Raw genomic sequence first — 13,211 nt, forward strand, 5'->3', positions numbered from 1 at the left:
CCTGGGGGACCTGTCGGGGCGGGGGTGTGGATAGGGGTCGGGGCAGTCAGGGGACAGGGAGCAGGGGTGGTTGGATGGGGGCAGGATCCTGGGGGCGGGGGGTCCCGGGAGGGAGCGGTCAGGGGACAAGGAGCAGGGGGTTTGGGTAGGTCAGGGGTTCTAAGGGGGGCAGTCAGGGGGTGGAAAGAGGGAGGGACAGCCTTCCCTACCCGGCCCTCCATACAGTTTCACAACCCCGATGTGCCCTCGGGCCAAAAAGTTTGCCCACCCCTGGCCTAGAGGCCTCAATTAAGCATCAGGGTCCTCTTATACAAGGTGCTGTAGAAATATCTAAATAAGACAGTCCTTGACTCAGGGATTTGACAGCATAGGATACCAATATGATGTAAAAGTGCGCTATGAAGAAAACTGGAGCTGTCTATATGCTCTCTCATCTAGATATCACTTCTGTGCCAACTTTCCCTCATTCTGTTACTGCTATAGAATTTTAAGATTTTGCTTTCTGGAGCATATCCACTCTTCCTACTCATACGCAATTTGGAGTAATAATCCAGATATAATCCAATTTCCCAGCCTCTGGCTGGGATACCAGATTTCAGCTGGAAATAAGGAGCAGATAAACTCATATATGCTGCTTTACTTGAAATGTTCTGAAGACAGGAAGGAAAATAACAAAGATCTGTCTGCGTGTAAGAAAGAATAGTTTATACATATAAAGTCTTTTTAAGGAGATGCTCCACCTGGTTGTTAAATAAGAAACAGTGCTACCGAATATCACTGACGTAAACTCTGAACCTAGCCTTACCACTAAGTTTCTAAACTATCCATCTGTAATTACTGTATGTTGCTTTCTATGTTGTACATGCCTTCCCTTGCTATTGGACCCTGAAAACTGAAAAATCCATAAGAGTGCCCATACTTTTGTAGCCTTTGTTTCTAGGAGTATGGCATTGATCACTGAAAATATAGTGAAGTGGTTGGGAGCAAGGAGATTCCTTACAGAGCTGGTTCTGATCATCTCTCTGTCTCTGCATATTTACCTTTCCATACAATATTTAGGTTCTATACATGTTCCTTTTGCAGCTGCTCAGTGCTTGATTTCTCATTTGATTGCTCTGAGGATTTCGATATAAATGCTTTTGAAGACATCATTGCTTTTTATGAAAGCAAGAAGTAAGTAGAAGTGAGAAGACTTTGTAGTTGGAGACCAGGGAGGCACATTCCTGAGCAGATGCACCTTCTGAGCATGGTCAGGGCAGAAAACAAGCCTCAGAGAGTGTTACACATCATAAAATAACTGGTTCATAGCAAATTGGACACTTTCAGCCAAGTGCAACTGAAGTCCACACTGAACTCGTAGTAGGCCAATAAAACTATCAGCCATAGTATCACTCATTTCCTTTAGTATTTTAATGAAAAAAAAATTAACAGCTTTCTTAAAAAGAACTGTCAAAGGAACTAGAGACAATGAATAAATACCTTTTTTTAAAATGGTTGGTGCTGCCTGACTGAGCAGCGTAGAATGGCGATGGCATTTTATGGTCAGAAGTGACTTCTTACACTTCTGTTATATTTTTGGTTTGTGCCTCTCTGGAAAGTAAAGAAGGTAAGTTTTTTTTGCCAAGATGTGACACTCCCCAGCATGGTGCATGGTTAAACTGATTGATTCAACCACTAATTAGAGACCATCCCAGGCTGACTTTTAAAAGCTAAACATGAGTTTAAAAAAATAACTTGAACTGGAAATGGGAGAAGTAAAACTTCACTTTGGTGCAGTTTCAAGTTCTCCTGCAACATCTAGCTTTCTGGTCTACTTTTTCATGACATTGTGCTAAGCAGACCCACTGTAACATTCAATCATATGAAGCTATTCAAAGAAATATTTATATTTATTGCTAGATTAAGTGCAAAAAAGTCTCAAATATTGTCTCTAAAGACCATTCAAATAGCTCACAAAATTGCTTCTTTGCACATGTTAGGCTATTTAAAATTTTATTTCTCTACAAGGGAGCAATTTCCATTTTTGGGTCATTTTGCTCCTTTGCTCCTAGCTATTTGTTTGCACAGTTTTCCTTGGACATCTCATTAAGGACTTGCTGACTGTGTTGACTTCTATTGGTGAAAAGCTGTGATCCTCAGTGCATTCAGAATTGATGACCCAAGAGTGTGCATCAAATGGACAGTAGTCCTAGAAAATAACTAGACACTTGACCCTGATATTTGAAACATGGGGGCACTAATTGATTTGTCAAGCCAGCAGTTTCTCTTCCAGAAATGTTCATGTTTAGGGAAAAAGTAGCCTAGGATGGACCTGCTGTTGTTTAGAACATACTGGGTGATGGGACTTCCTTTTTATCCCCTTGTTTTCTCCCTCATGGCTGTCTTTATCTGGCTGTGGATCGTTTAGAGACTTGCATGACCAAATCATCAAGAGCATAAAAGGACTTCCCTGGCAGGGTGAAGATCCCTGTAGGCTGCTTCGGTCACTCAGCCGACTTCAGCAACCTCACATCCATTTCCTGTGAGTTTTGGTGCTCCTGATATTACTTTGCAAGTGCAACAATAATGAAGCAGTTATTACAGTCCAGAACAAAATGGTTATTTTTGTGACAGTAGAGCAAGCTTCTCTTAAGATTAATTTAAACAATACAGAAATTGTGAGCAAACTATTTCCTCTGTAGTGGCTGCAGCTTCCTTTGCACTAGCTAATGCTAAATTCTGCTTTTGATACCAACTGGCCCCTAAACACAAATTGTATAGAACAAATCAGTTATTGGAACACTACAGAAAATCAAGTTTCACAACATAAGTACAATTTTTATAGCGGGCGTGCTGAGCGCCATTGAACCAAACTGTAAACCCCGTCTATGATGGAAACCACTTTAAGCCAGTGGGTGCAGCAACCCCCCTAATTCCAGCACCTATGAACATAAGCAAATATAAACGAATAGTTTCCCAAAGTGCAGGACATAGGCTAACAATACATACGTTCCTAGATCCAGTGTCTTTAACTGTCAGGTGTATATATGTATGAAAATGAATCTATAATAGGTTGTATAATAATGGGATATTAATTGCCTGACACTGATCTGGGGCACACCTTACACCAAAGGGTTAACACTGCAGGAATTAGCAAGGAGTGAAATGCAGCCCCATTCCCGAGGGATTCATTTTCCAGTTCACTGCCTCATTCCATTTGGTATCTTTGTGCCTTAGCCTAGGAAGTCCTGGAGATGATCTCATTAGTCAGGCCTTAGAATTCCTAACTGGCATGTTGGGGCATGTGCTGTCCAGCTGTGAACAGCTCCCTGCTCTCACAAAGTGATGCTGGGACCAGCAGGCATAGCCTTTTGGCAGTGCATAAGTGTGATAAGGAGATTTCCAAAGACTGCACAGTTGGTTGTATAGACTAATAGCATGTGTTTTGTTTTTGTTTTATTTTTTAAAGCAAATACAGCATATGCAGCAATCAGTGTTTCTTTAACAGCTGTGAATTATATTTGTAGATAAAACATTTCCTTTTTGCTGATACTGCAGGTATTGGAAATTGGCAAAACCGTCTCCTCAAAAAGTGGCTTGCATTCCCTGCATTAATCAGTTATAAGGAACTCCTAAGTATGCATGAACACCTCCTGAAGCTCTTGCATTCATTCTCTTCTGCTCTGCATCTTAGCATGGTCTAATTTGCAAGGCATGGCTAACATGCTGAACTAACAAAAATCATATTATGTATTGTTTCTTAAACAATCTTTAATATTTTAACAGGAAGAGTAGAAGTACCAAACAAAAGCAGATCATTCCCAAGGTAAATTTATTCAGCACATTTTAAGATGTCTTGGGTTTTGCAAGTAATGAATATGCATCTTGCGTCAGGAAAGACTGTTCTAGAATATAGAAAAATCTCCATCTCCCTTTCACATCCAAAAGATGAGTTTGCTTTATAGGTACAGTTTGTTCTTTTATCTGAAGAGTTACACAAATATTTCTTGAATCCTCTTTCTGTAAAGCGGTGTGCATGTAATTGGAAGGCTTAAGGAATAGCTAAATATGTGGAGAAAGCACATTTCAGTGTTCCTAGAAGCCAGGAACACTCTTGTCCAGATACTATTATCTGAGATAAACCTACTGAATTCTAGAGCTCTGGAGCTCGACTAGAGTTCACAGGTGATCTGTGACGCAGCTGGGCAGTAGAGACTACTTGTGGATGGAACCTACCTGCATTACGATATGGGAGATGACACATGTGCAGAGCCACTGACTAGTCCACAAGGGGCAGAAGTATCGGGGGGAGGCTGTGTGTTTTCCTTTCCTGTCCTTGAAAAAGAAATGGTGGTTTCGGTATTTGGAAGAGGATGGTTTAGGTTTAAAATAAAAATCATGAGACTCACTGAGGGCTTCAACGTTTTCCATATAACAAGTGTGATCACAGTTTATATAGATGTATGTTGACTGAGTGAAAACAGCAAATCTCTCTGTTCTAGAACTTGCTGGACTCCAAGTCTCTGAAGCTTATAGTGAGCATGACTCTGCATGATCGAACTACAAAATCCCTCTTACACCTACACAAAAAGAAGAAACCACCTAGCATAAGTGCACAGTTTCAGGTAAACGAGTTTCTGAACTGGAGATATGTAGATATTTCAGCCTTCATAGAGAATCAGAAACCACTGCTATGCCATGGAGTATGCAGTGAATGCACACCACTGAGGACCTGTCCCTGAATAGATCTGACTTCTGGTTTATTTCCTAAACCTGTTTGCAAGTTCCCTATATAGATGATCAGCTCATTCTCCTAGCTCTTATGCAATCTTCTGACACTTGTGGTCTGCCCTGTGTCACCAAAAAAATAGGACCTTCTGGCAGTCAGCACCTATGGGGTAGGCAGTGATAGGTCAGTAATAAGCTACACAAACACCTAATTCTCGCCATTGTTTGAGTATCTCCAAGGATTAGAGGTGAAGGTGTCCTCGATGTTTCTGGCAGAGAAAGGAAAAAACTAACACAAAAGAGATGAAATGGTGGCACCTAAGGCCCCCTATCAGACCAATTGTTGTTTGATTAGCCATAAGACTAGAGGGGAATTGTACTCATAGGAGGAAGGTCCGCTATTGCCAAAATATCATCATCATCATCATCATCATCATCAAACGCACACAGTGTACTAAGGACCATTGTGCCAACCAAAGTGACCACAGTTGACAGCATCACACCAGGCATCATGTAGTGAAGTTCCTAGATCTGGCTTTATCCTATGAAGGCCAATCTCTGGGCAGCCCCATGGGCAGTGCCAGGTATGATCTGGGTGTGCACCCCTTTGTGCGTTGATGGAGAGTGAGAGCACAGTGTGCATGGGGTGTTTTTGTCCGTTCAAGCAACATGGCTAAAGAACATTCTTAGCTATTGCCAAAGGCAAATCAAAATAGTGATATTTGAAGAAAGAGTGTATTGAATGTCTCATTTCAGAACTCCCTCAATAAATTACTGGAGACCCTGGGGAAAGCTGAGCCATTTTTCATCCGCTGCATCCGCTCCAATGCTGAGAAGGTAGGTCACTCTGCCTCCCAGAGCTAAGTTGGTCTGATTACTGGATGTACAGATAGGGCATCCCCATCAATGTATCGTTGTCAACATGTTTGATTTTACTTTGCTTTAAGGCAGCGTGCAACTAGCATGTGTTAAAGGCAAATTGTGCTTTCTCGGATACTTGACAAAAAGATAGTAGTGCATGAAATAATTCTTAGCCCTTTCTTAGGTTTTTGAAGAGAATGTAATGAAAGCAAGGGACTTGTGTGTGTTGTGGGGAGGTATTAATTGATTGATGCCATCAACAAATGGCTTTTGTCAAAATAGCCATAGGAGGCCTCTTATAAAATTTGTCATCACAGCAGCCTTGGGGATTATGGTTCTGGCTGGTTCAAGGGACTTAGCAACCAGTTCTAGCTCTACTCAGGTTGGTAGCAATAGGATGCAGTTACCATCAGACAGCTATTTGGTGGCATGTGTGGAATGAATTAGTGGGTCTCAGTACAGTTCTTTGTGGGTAGATGTCTGCACCTCAGGCATTTGGCGCTAGTTGCTCCGCTGTTAGTTCTAGCAGAAGTACCAAGAAGAATCCAAAGATGAATAGTAACAAGCATGCAATTCTTTGTATTATTTGGTTACTCTGGTTATTTTTTCTGCTATGCCGTGTAAAGTGCTGTTGCTCTTCTGTCAAGTGGTAGCAGGTGCCAGGGTCTTGCTGGTTGCAGATTTCTCCTCATCCAAAGGGAAACCAATGTGGAGTCTGGGTATTTTCTTCTTGCAGCTTGTTCATTTACACTGTAGACACCAGTCCTCGAAGAGAGGAGATCATAAACTGCAATTAGGTAATATGCTTATTCAGGAATCTAGTCCAAACACCAATGTCCAACTTCCAGGAAGCAGTTCTGCCCCAAGAATTCTAGTTAGAGAAATTAAGGCAGAAAGCAAACTTCTCCAAGCTTCCTCAAAGAACCTACATCACAAAATTAACAGTATGCAGTAGAACCTCAGAGTTATGAACACCAGAGTTACAAACTGACCAGTCAACCACACACCTCATTTGGAACTGGAAGTACACAATCAGGCAGCAGCACAGACCCCCAAAAAAAGGAAATATAGTACAGTACTGTATTAAATGTAAACTATTAAAAATAAAGGGAAAGTTTAAAAAAAAAAAAAAAGATTTGACAAGGTAGGGAAACTTTCTGTGCTTGTTTCATTTAAATTAAGATGGATAAAAGCAGCATTTTTCATCTGCATAGTAAAGTTTCAAAGCAGTATTAAGTCAATGTTTAGTTGCAAACTTTTTTGAAAGAACAACCATAACGTTTTGTTCAGAGTTACGAACATTTCAGTTACCAACAAACTCCATTCCCGAGGTGTTTGTAACTCTGAGGTTCTACTGTAGCATTTCTTTAAAGATTCTACACTGCTCACATGCTAAAAAGAACTTTAAAGTCTATGTATCAGTGCCACTTTTTGACTCCTGCCATAAGAATACTGTCTCCAGCTGTGTGGATCTGGAGGGAAGAAATGTAAATGTTTTGGGGTAGCTTGCTGTAGGTGAGTCGGAGAAAGGAGTCACTGACAGAAAATCAGTGTAAATTCTCAGTAAGAGATCTTGTCTTTGAGGAGATAGTGTAAATTGTGTCCTGTATTTAGGTCTCTGTTTCCCTGTGTCTCTTTCAGAGGGAGCTATTCTTTGATGAGGGATTAGTGTTGCAGCAGTTGAGATACACTGGCATGTTGGAGACTGTGCGAATCCGAAGATCTGGTTACAGTGCCAAATATACATTCCAGGTACTTCGGGTGTGGTGGGATCAGACCAGTATGATTTGGGAAGCATCTGCTTCTATAAAAAACACACCACTTATGAGATGCACAGGTGTCTTCACCTGTGTATCTGTAATATATGCTGCTGATGACCACTTGGACTCCGTTTCAGTTTCTGTGCTAGGAAATATCTGCTTAATCTAGCTCTGAAACCTCAATGAAATGCTATCTAAAAGCATGTATCATTAACCTAGACAGGTCCTGTATGTGCTGACAAGGCACAATCTGAACTGCTCTTGAGGATTATCTGTGTTGTTCTATTTATTGCATGTAGAAAATTTTAATGTCTCAGCTATGTATATGTCACTAGGCCTATCCCATTATAAAGTGATATACTTATATCCTCTGGATACAGCAGATATACACACATATCCATGTACTAAACATTAACTTGGATGTGAAACTGGAAGGAGCCAGCATTTTACAGGTTAAAAAATATTAGTGCAATTTTGGAATATTGGTATTGGTGATATTAGTACTTCTTGAAATTAAGTTAAGTTATTTGGCCTGCAACGGTTAGGAAGCTAGAGCTAGTTAGAACTCCAGGCTCCTGAATTGTCTGCTAACTCTGGTCTCTCACTGTCTCTGTTTGTTACCTACTCAGGATTTCATAGACCAGTTTCAAGTGTTACTACCCCAAAATGCCAAAGCCTCGAAGGAAGAGATCTCAGCTCATCTGAATAAACTGAAACTGGACAAAAACAACTACCAAATAGGGAAGACCAAGGTCTGTAAAATGTGTCCTCCACTTCAGCCCCTGTAAGAAACACTAATGTGCTGAGTCTGCCTGTTTTGCTAGGCATCCCATCATATATTTGAATTTCTTTCTTCTCCTATCCACAGGAAAATGAACTGTTTTAAAAATTTGACTCTGTCTTCTCCGGGATATCTCAATTGCTTGTAGCTCCTTCAATCCCTTGTTAAGACAGCTAACGGCAGTTTCCTGGACTTGGTGCAGGGCTGTATCCTGCAGAGACAGCCTTTATACTTTAAGGACATTGGCTCTGTGGACTGTGGGCACTACTGGCTTTTATCACAAAGATCAGTGTTTCCATTTAGGAAGAGATTTGTGCTGCCTTCAGAGAAGTGTGTGATGGAATGAGGGTTTAGTTATTAAAACAGAATTTAAAATAGATTTTTGGGAGGAAGAATTCATGATGTTGGGCTTTACAAGTGAACCATATTCCCAGCCCTGTGTGGGACAGAATTGTCACTATCTGTCCTCCATTTATGTTTAATACCCAGAAAACTAGGAAATGGGATGGAAAGACTTATTAATGTATCCGATATAATGAACAGATGTTATGTGGCAGGAGGCAGCCATAGCTGTTTGGAAAAGGAAATGCAATACTCTTCTAGGTTGAAAGCAAAGTATATGCACACCCAAGTATAGATAGTATCCCTGGAATGTATCCTTGTAAGAGATGGAGCAGTCTGGTACTGATTAATGGTCATGTCACCTTTTTTACCGAGTAGGTGTTCATGAAGGAGGCTGAACGACAGATGCTACAGGACACTCTGCATAAAGAAGTGATCAGGAAGATTGTTCTCCTTCAGAGCTGGCTCCGGATGGTTTTAGAAAGGAGACACTTTCTCAGAATGCGGCAGGCAACCATTACTCTGCAGGTATGTGCAACTTGATTTTAGTGTGAGCTGCAAATCTCCACCAAAAACACTTCTGTGGCTGCTTCTGACCAATGAAATCTTGCTTCTAGACTTGTTGGCGTTCGTACAGTATTAGGAGGGCATTGGAGAGGACTAATGCTGCCATTTACATTCAGTCAGTATGGCGAGGATACAGGGAGAGAGAATCCTACCATCAGCAGAGGAAGAGAATCTCCCTTGTGCAGGCTCTTGTCAGGGGACACCTACAGCGCAAGAGGTAAAGGAAAAGGAGTGATACGGTTCAGCCAGGCCTAAATTCAGATACCACTTAGGCTGCTTCAGAGCTAGTTTGCTATGGTTGCAGGAATGAATTCTTCATTATGGTGCATTGGCTCTACCGATAACTGGTGACAATCTGATCATCATCCCTTAAGAAGGAAGAGTAAAAGCTGCATGTGGCCAGATTTAAACTGGGATGTGACAGCCCAGGCACTGAAGTTTTCGGGTTAAGCCAGAGTGCCCAAGCAGGCTACAATGGCAGCTTGCCCGGAGTGCAAGGGTTGCATCAGTATGGAGCAGGTTGCAGATGTCCTAATCGTACTATAAAGCTGCAGCTTGCAGAGACTACAAGGCTCCAGGCAGCCATGCTGGGACTTTAAAATTGAGGTTACCTGCTGGTTGTACTCTGTGAGCCATATTTAACCCACAGCCATGCGTCTTGTCCACTTCTGGGTTAAGCCTTTACATGTCCTGTCTTTAATGTGTTTTAACCTAGATTTCAACAAATGATTGTGGAAAAGCAACAGGAAATGCAACAAGCTCAAGAGGGAGAGGATAGTGTAAGCCAAGAAGATGGTAATGAACTAGCTTTGGAGCAGTTGGCTGTAAAACCTGAAATGCAGCCGGATCAAGGTGTTGAACAGATGACAGCAGGAGTAGATGAAGCTCAAAATGATCGAGATGAAAAACGGAGCCAAGCTATTGAAAAGGCCATTCCTTCTCAGAAGAGCATAACAGATGGCCATGAGAAGCTCACAAGCAGTCGGGAGAAACGAGAATCTCGCCGGCAAAGGGGTCTGGAACATAATAAATTACAGAATAAGCACGTCCTGTTCCCTTTAGAGGAGCAGTCTTTAGTATGTCAGGAAGAAGAAACCTCTGCTGAAGAGACTCCAGAAACCGTCCAAGAGCCAAACAAATTCACAGCAGATGAGACAGTCCTTCCAAAAGGTACAGAGGAAGAGAGAATCCCAGTGGAAGAAAACAAAACCCTTTCAGACACACAGGTCCCAGGTGAAATACTGGACAGTGATGTCTCCTTTCCCAAGCAAGCCAATGAATCAAAACAGGAAATACTAGATAATAAGGATATCGATAAACTGAAAATTCAAGAGAACCAAAAGAATCAAGTAAAAGGCAGCCAGAGCTTCACCTGTCCTGAAAGGCCATCAGATCTCTCACTGCACATTAAAAAGAATCTTGCTCCCACCAGAAGCTTTCAAACTGCAGATGAGAATTATAAAAATAAATACCGAATCTCGAAGGTGGACAAAGATCCGGACAGCCCCCCCTCTTTCCAGATTCAGAGGTATCTGCATGACCCGGGAGAACTGAGGGACAAGCGGGAGAAATGGAAAGGAAAGAGGCAGTCAGAGGCTGGTCAGAATGATGTACTGAGCCAGTCTTTGGATGAAAGAAACCGAACTGGCCAATCCCCTGAGGCCCTACTAGCGTAAGAACAGCTTTCCCAATTGCTTTGACAATTCTGTGGTCAGGAGCAGCTGGCTTTAGAGAAATCGATTATCAAAAATACTTAAAATGAAGGTGGGATTGGGAGGGGGGAGGAGGTATTGTGGCAGCCTGTTCACCTGCCCCCCCAGTGTGGGGTAAAGAAATTCTATCTGAGCTTTAAAATTCCTGGGTTCTAAGGCCCTGATCCTGCAGTTAGATCCATGTGGATAAAACCTCGCACTCTTGCTGAGCTTCCTTGAAGCTAATGGGGTTTTCCAAAGGATCCAGTGCTACTGTGCAGATCCAGTTTGAGGACTGGGGCCTTAGCTAGTACGTTAGTATCTGCTGTTTGTCTGCAGCTCTCAAAGAACTTCCTTTCCTACATCACTGGATAAAAGGTTGCTCCGAAATGGCCAATCTCTGCAGATCCCCAGCATTGGCTCCATGTTCATGGGAGACAAAATGTAAAGTAAAGAATCTTTGACTTTTAAATGCAAATAGATGGGAAGAATGGTGGATTACAATGATACGTGTCAATTAAGATTCTCCTACGCAGGTTAAAAATCAACATGTGAGATTTTTAAAAAATGCTTAAATCTGCAGAATAATTCTCAGTAGGTTATAACTATTTTATGGGAAGTAAGATTTTGTCCTGAACTATCTGACAATATGAACTTTGATTCTTAAAGTATAAAATCTGGTTTTTCAATGCAGAGTAATACTCTTGTAATCTTATAGAAAAAAGGGGACTACTTCTTCGCTGGATGATATCGCTAACCTTGCTCAGTCTGTCACCAGGATTCAGGTATTCACACTCTTCAGAAGTGTATTTCTATTTTCCTTACTTGCCTTATTAGGAGTGTGAAGCATAGGACCTTGTGTATTTTTGAACTGCAGTTTGTACTGTAAATGCAAGTTCCTTTTAAGTCAATCTTTGGCTTAATTTCCATGTAATAACCCCAGATGTACAGTACCTTCCCTCTTAACTTGTGTAAATCTGATTTTAAACATTAGCTTTAATAAAAATTTTAAATCTGAAAGGTTTCATGTGCTAGCTATTACACGGTAATTTGTGAATTGAATTTTATATGCTTTCACAAATGGAGTCCCAGATGAGGCTTTATATATAATAGGGCATCATCTCGCCACATGAGGGATCTACAAATTGAGTGAAGTGGATTCTTTCGATTATTGTACAAAAACAGAACTTGGTAGATTTCTTAAAAGATAAAACTTAAATACATGAACTAGCACTTCCTTCATGGACTGGATTTTAAAGATAGTTCTATTTCTTTAATATTCTGTAGCCATCTCTGGAAACAATGACGCAGGAGAAGAGCAATAAGAAACAGACTGTGCAAAAGAAGTCCAATGAACAGTTATCGCCCTTGGATTCAGCTGTCTCAGTGCAGCCACCTAGCCAGCCAATGGATGCCAAGTACGTGTTGTGTGTGTGTCTATGGGATTGACTTCAACCAAACGAACCAAAGAACATGCCCTTTCCATAGCATGCCCTGTTATGCCCAGGTATTGCACATGTCTCTGTGTATGATTATAGTGCTGTGGGACAAGGTAAGGAAAAACAAGAAATATTTTTTTCAGCCAATCAGCAAAAATGTGTTAATACCAATGATAGATGTGAATTGCATTTTTTGTGCATTCATTGTCCCTGGAACTTTGGTTCTAGCAATAGATTATTTCCCCCAAAATCTATTATATACATCTATAATTAATTTATTGACTGAATCACCATTTCAGATAATGTGTTATGCCCTCTCTCTGTGTTCTTGAAAGCTGTGAATTAATATGTGTAGTAAATATAATCCAGGTAGACACTCCCTCCTTCTCTTCCCTTCCTCCTGTCTCATGCTTTACCTTGCTAGTGCTTGGAACTTATGCTCTGGAGATTTACTCCTCTCTATCATGGCCGTTAATTGTACAGTTAAACACACCCTTTCTCTTAAAGCCTGTCTGTGTCTGTATAAAACAAGCTTCCATTACAAACATGTAAAAGAAACATGCAACCTGCTTTTACTTTCAGATCCACATTTAAAAGTCCTCTGCGTAAGCTTCTGGGAAAGAAACCAGACAAGAAATACATTAGGGAGTGTCCTGATGTAATGGAGGAAGGAGAGAATCTCCCTCTTCTATCGTGTATTCTGATATCAGAACCAGTGGAGTCACAAATATCAGAAGGTGAGTTTGAGCCAGGAATGTGCAAGCAGTTAAAATAAAAAAAATAGGTTGAATGCAGAACCTTCACAGCATTAGACCCAACAGTGAATATCTCAAAACTTGTCCCTTTCAAATTCCCAGTGGTGCCTATGGATGGCAGCTTACCCTCATGTGTTCAGTGAAATTAAGATTCTGCAAGCATTAGAAATGTTCTGTGATCAAAGTTATCTTCATTTTTCAGAATAATCAAATCATATCTGACTAAAGCAAAACTTTAGATTCTGTTCTGCTTCCCATTGAGGCAATGTTTCTCAATAAGCCTTCTAATTTTACTAAATAAGCTGCAT

The 13,211-nt window shown here is 41.1% G+C and overlaps 1 protein-coding gene across 12 annotated transcripts in view; it reads left to right on the forward strand.

Moving 5' to 3' along the window:
* MYO9B (myosin IXB) overlaps positions 1–13,211 on the forward strand; it is a 61,769-nt gene that overhangs the window by 32,798 nt on the left and 15,760 nt on the right. For 7 of the 12 annotated variants that reach the window (XR_004643759.1, XR_004643760.1, XR_004643758.1 and 4 more), the window contains exons 14-26: positions 1,084–1,173; positions 2,408–2,521; positions 3,766–3,805; positions 4,482–4,604; positions 5,464–5,544; positions 7,210–7,320; positions 7,958–8,080; positions 8,830–8,979; positions 9,069–9,235; positions 9,734–10,690; positions 11,428–11,494; positions 11,997–12,127; positions 12,731–12,885. Coding sequence is in view for 8 of the 12 variants with exons in the window: in XM_034755514.1 (XP_034611405.1) it covers positions 1,084–1,173; positions 2,408–2,521; positions 3,766–3,805; positions 4,482–4,604; positions 5,464–5,544; positions 7,210–7,320; positions 7,958–8,080; positions 8,830–8,979; positions 9,069–9,235; positions 9,734–10,690; positions 11,428–11,494; positions 11,997–12,127; positions 12,731–12,885 (2,309 nt within the window). In the remaining 4 variants the exon portion in view is untranslated. The remainder of the gene's footprint in view (positions 1–1,083; positions 1,174–2,407; positions 2,522–3,765; positions 3,806–4,481; positions 4,605–5,463; positions 5,545–7,209; positions 7,321–7,957; positions 8,081–8,829; positions 8,980–9,068; positions 9,236–9,733; positions 10,691–11,427; positions 11,495–11,996; positions 12,128–12,730; positions 12,886–13,211) is intronic. The other 5 variants (XM_034755516.1, XM_034755522.1, XM_034755518.1 and 2 more) reach the window with 3 other exon arrangements.

Source organism: Trachemys scripta, chromosome 22, assembly GCF_013100865.1.
Source record: "Trachemys scripta elegans isolate TJP31775 chromosome 22, CAS_Tse_1.0, whole genome shotgun sequence".
Classification (NCBI taxonomy): Eukaryota; Metazoa; Chordata; order Testudines; family Emydidae; genus Trachemys; species Trachemys scripta.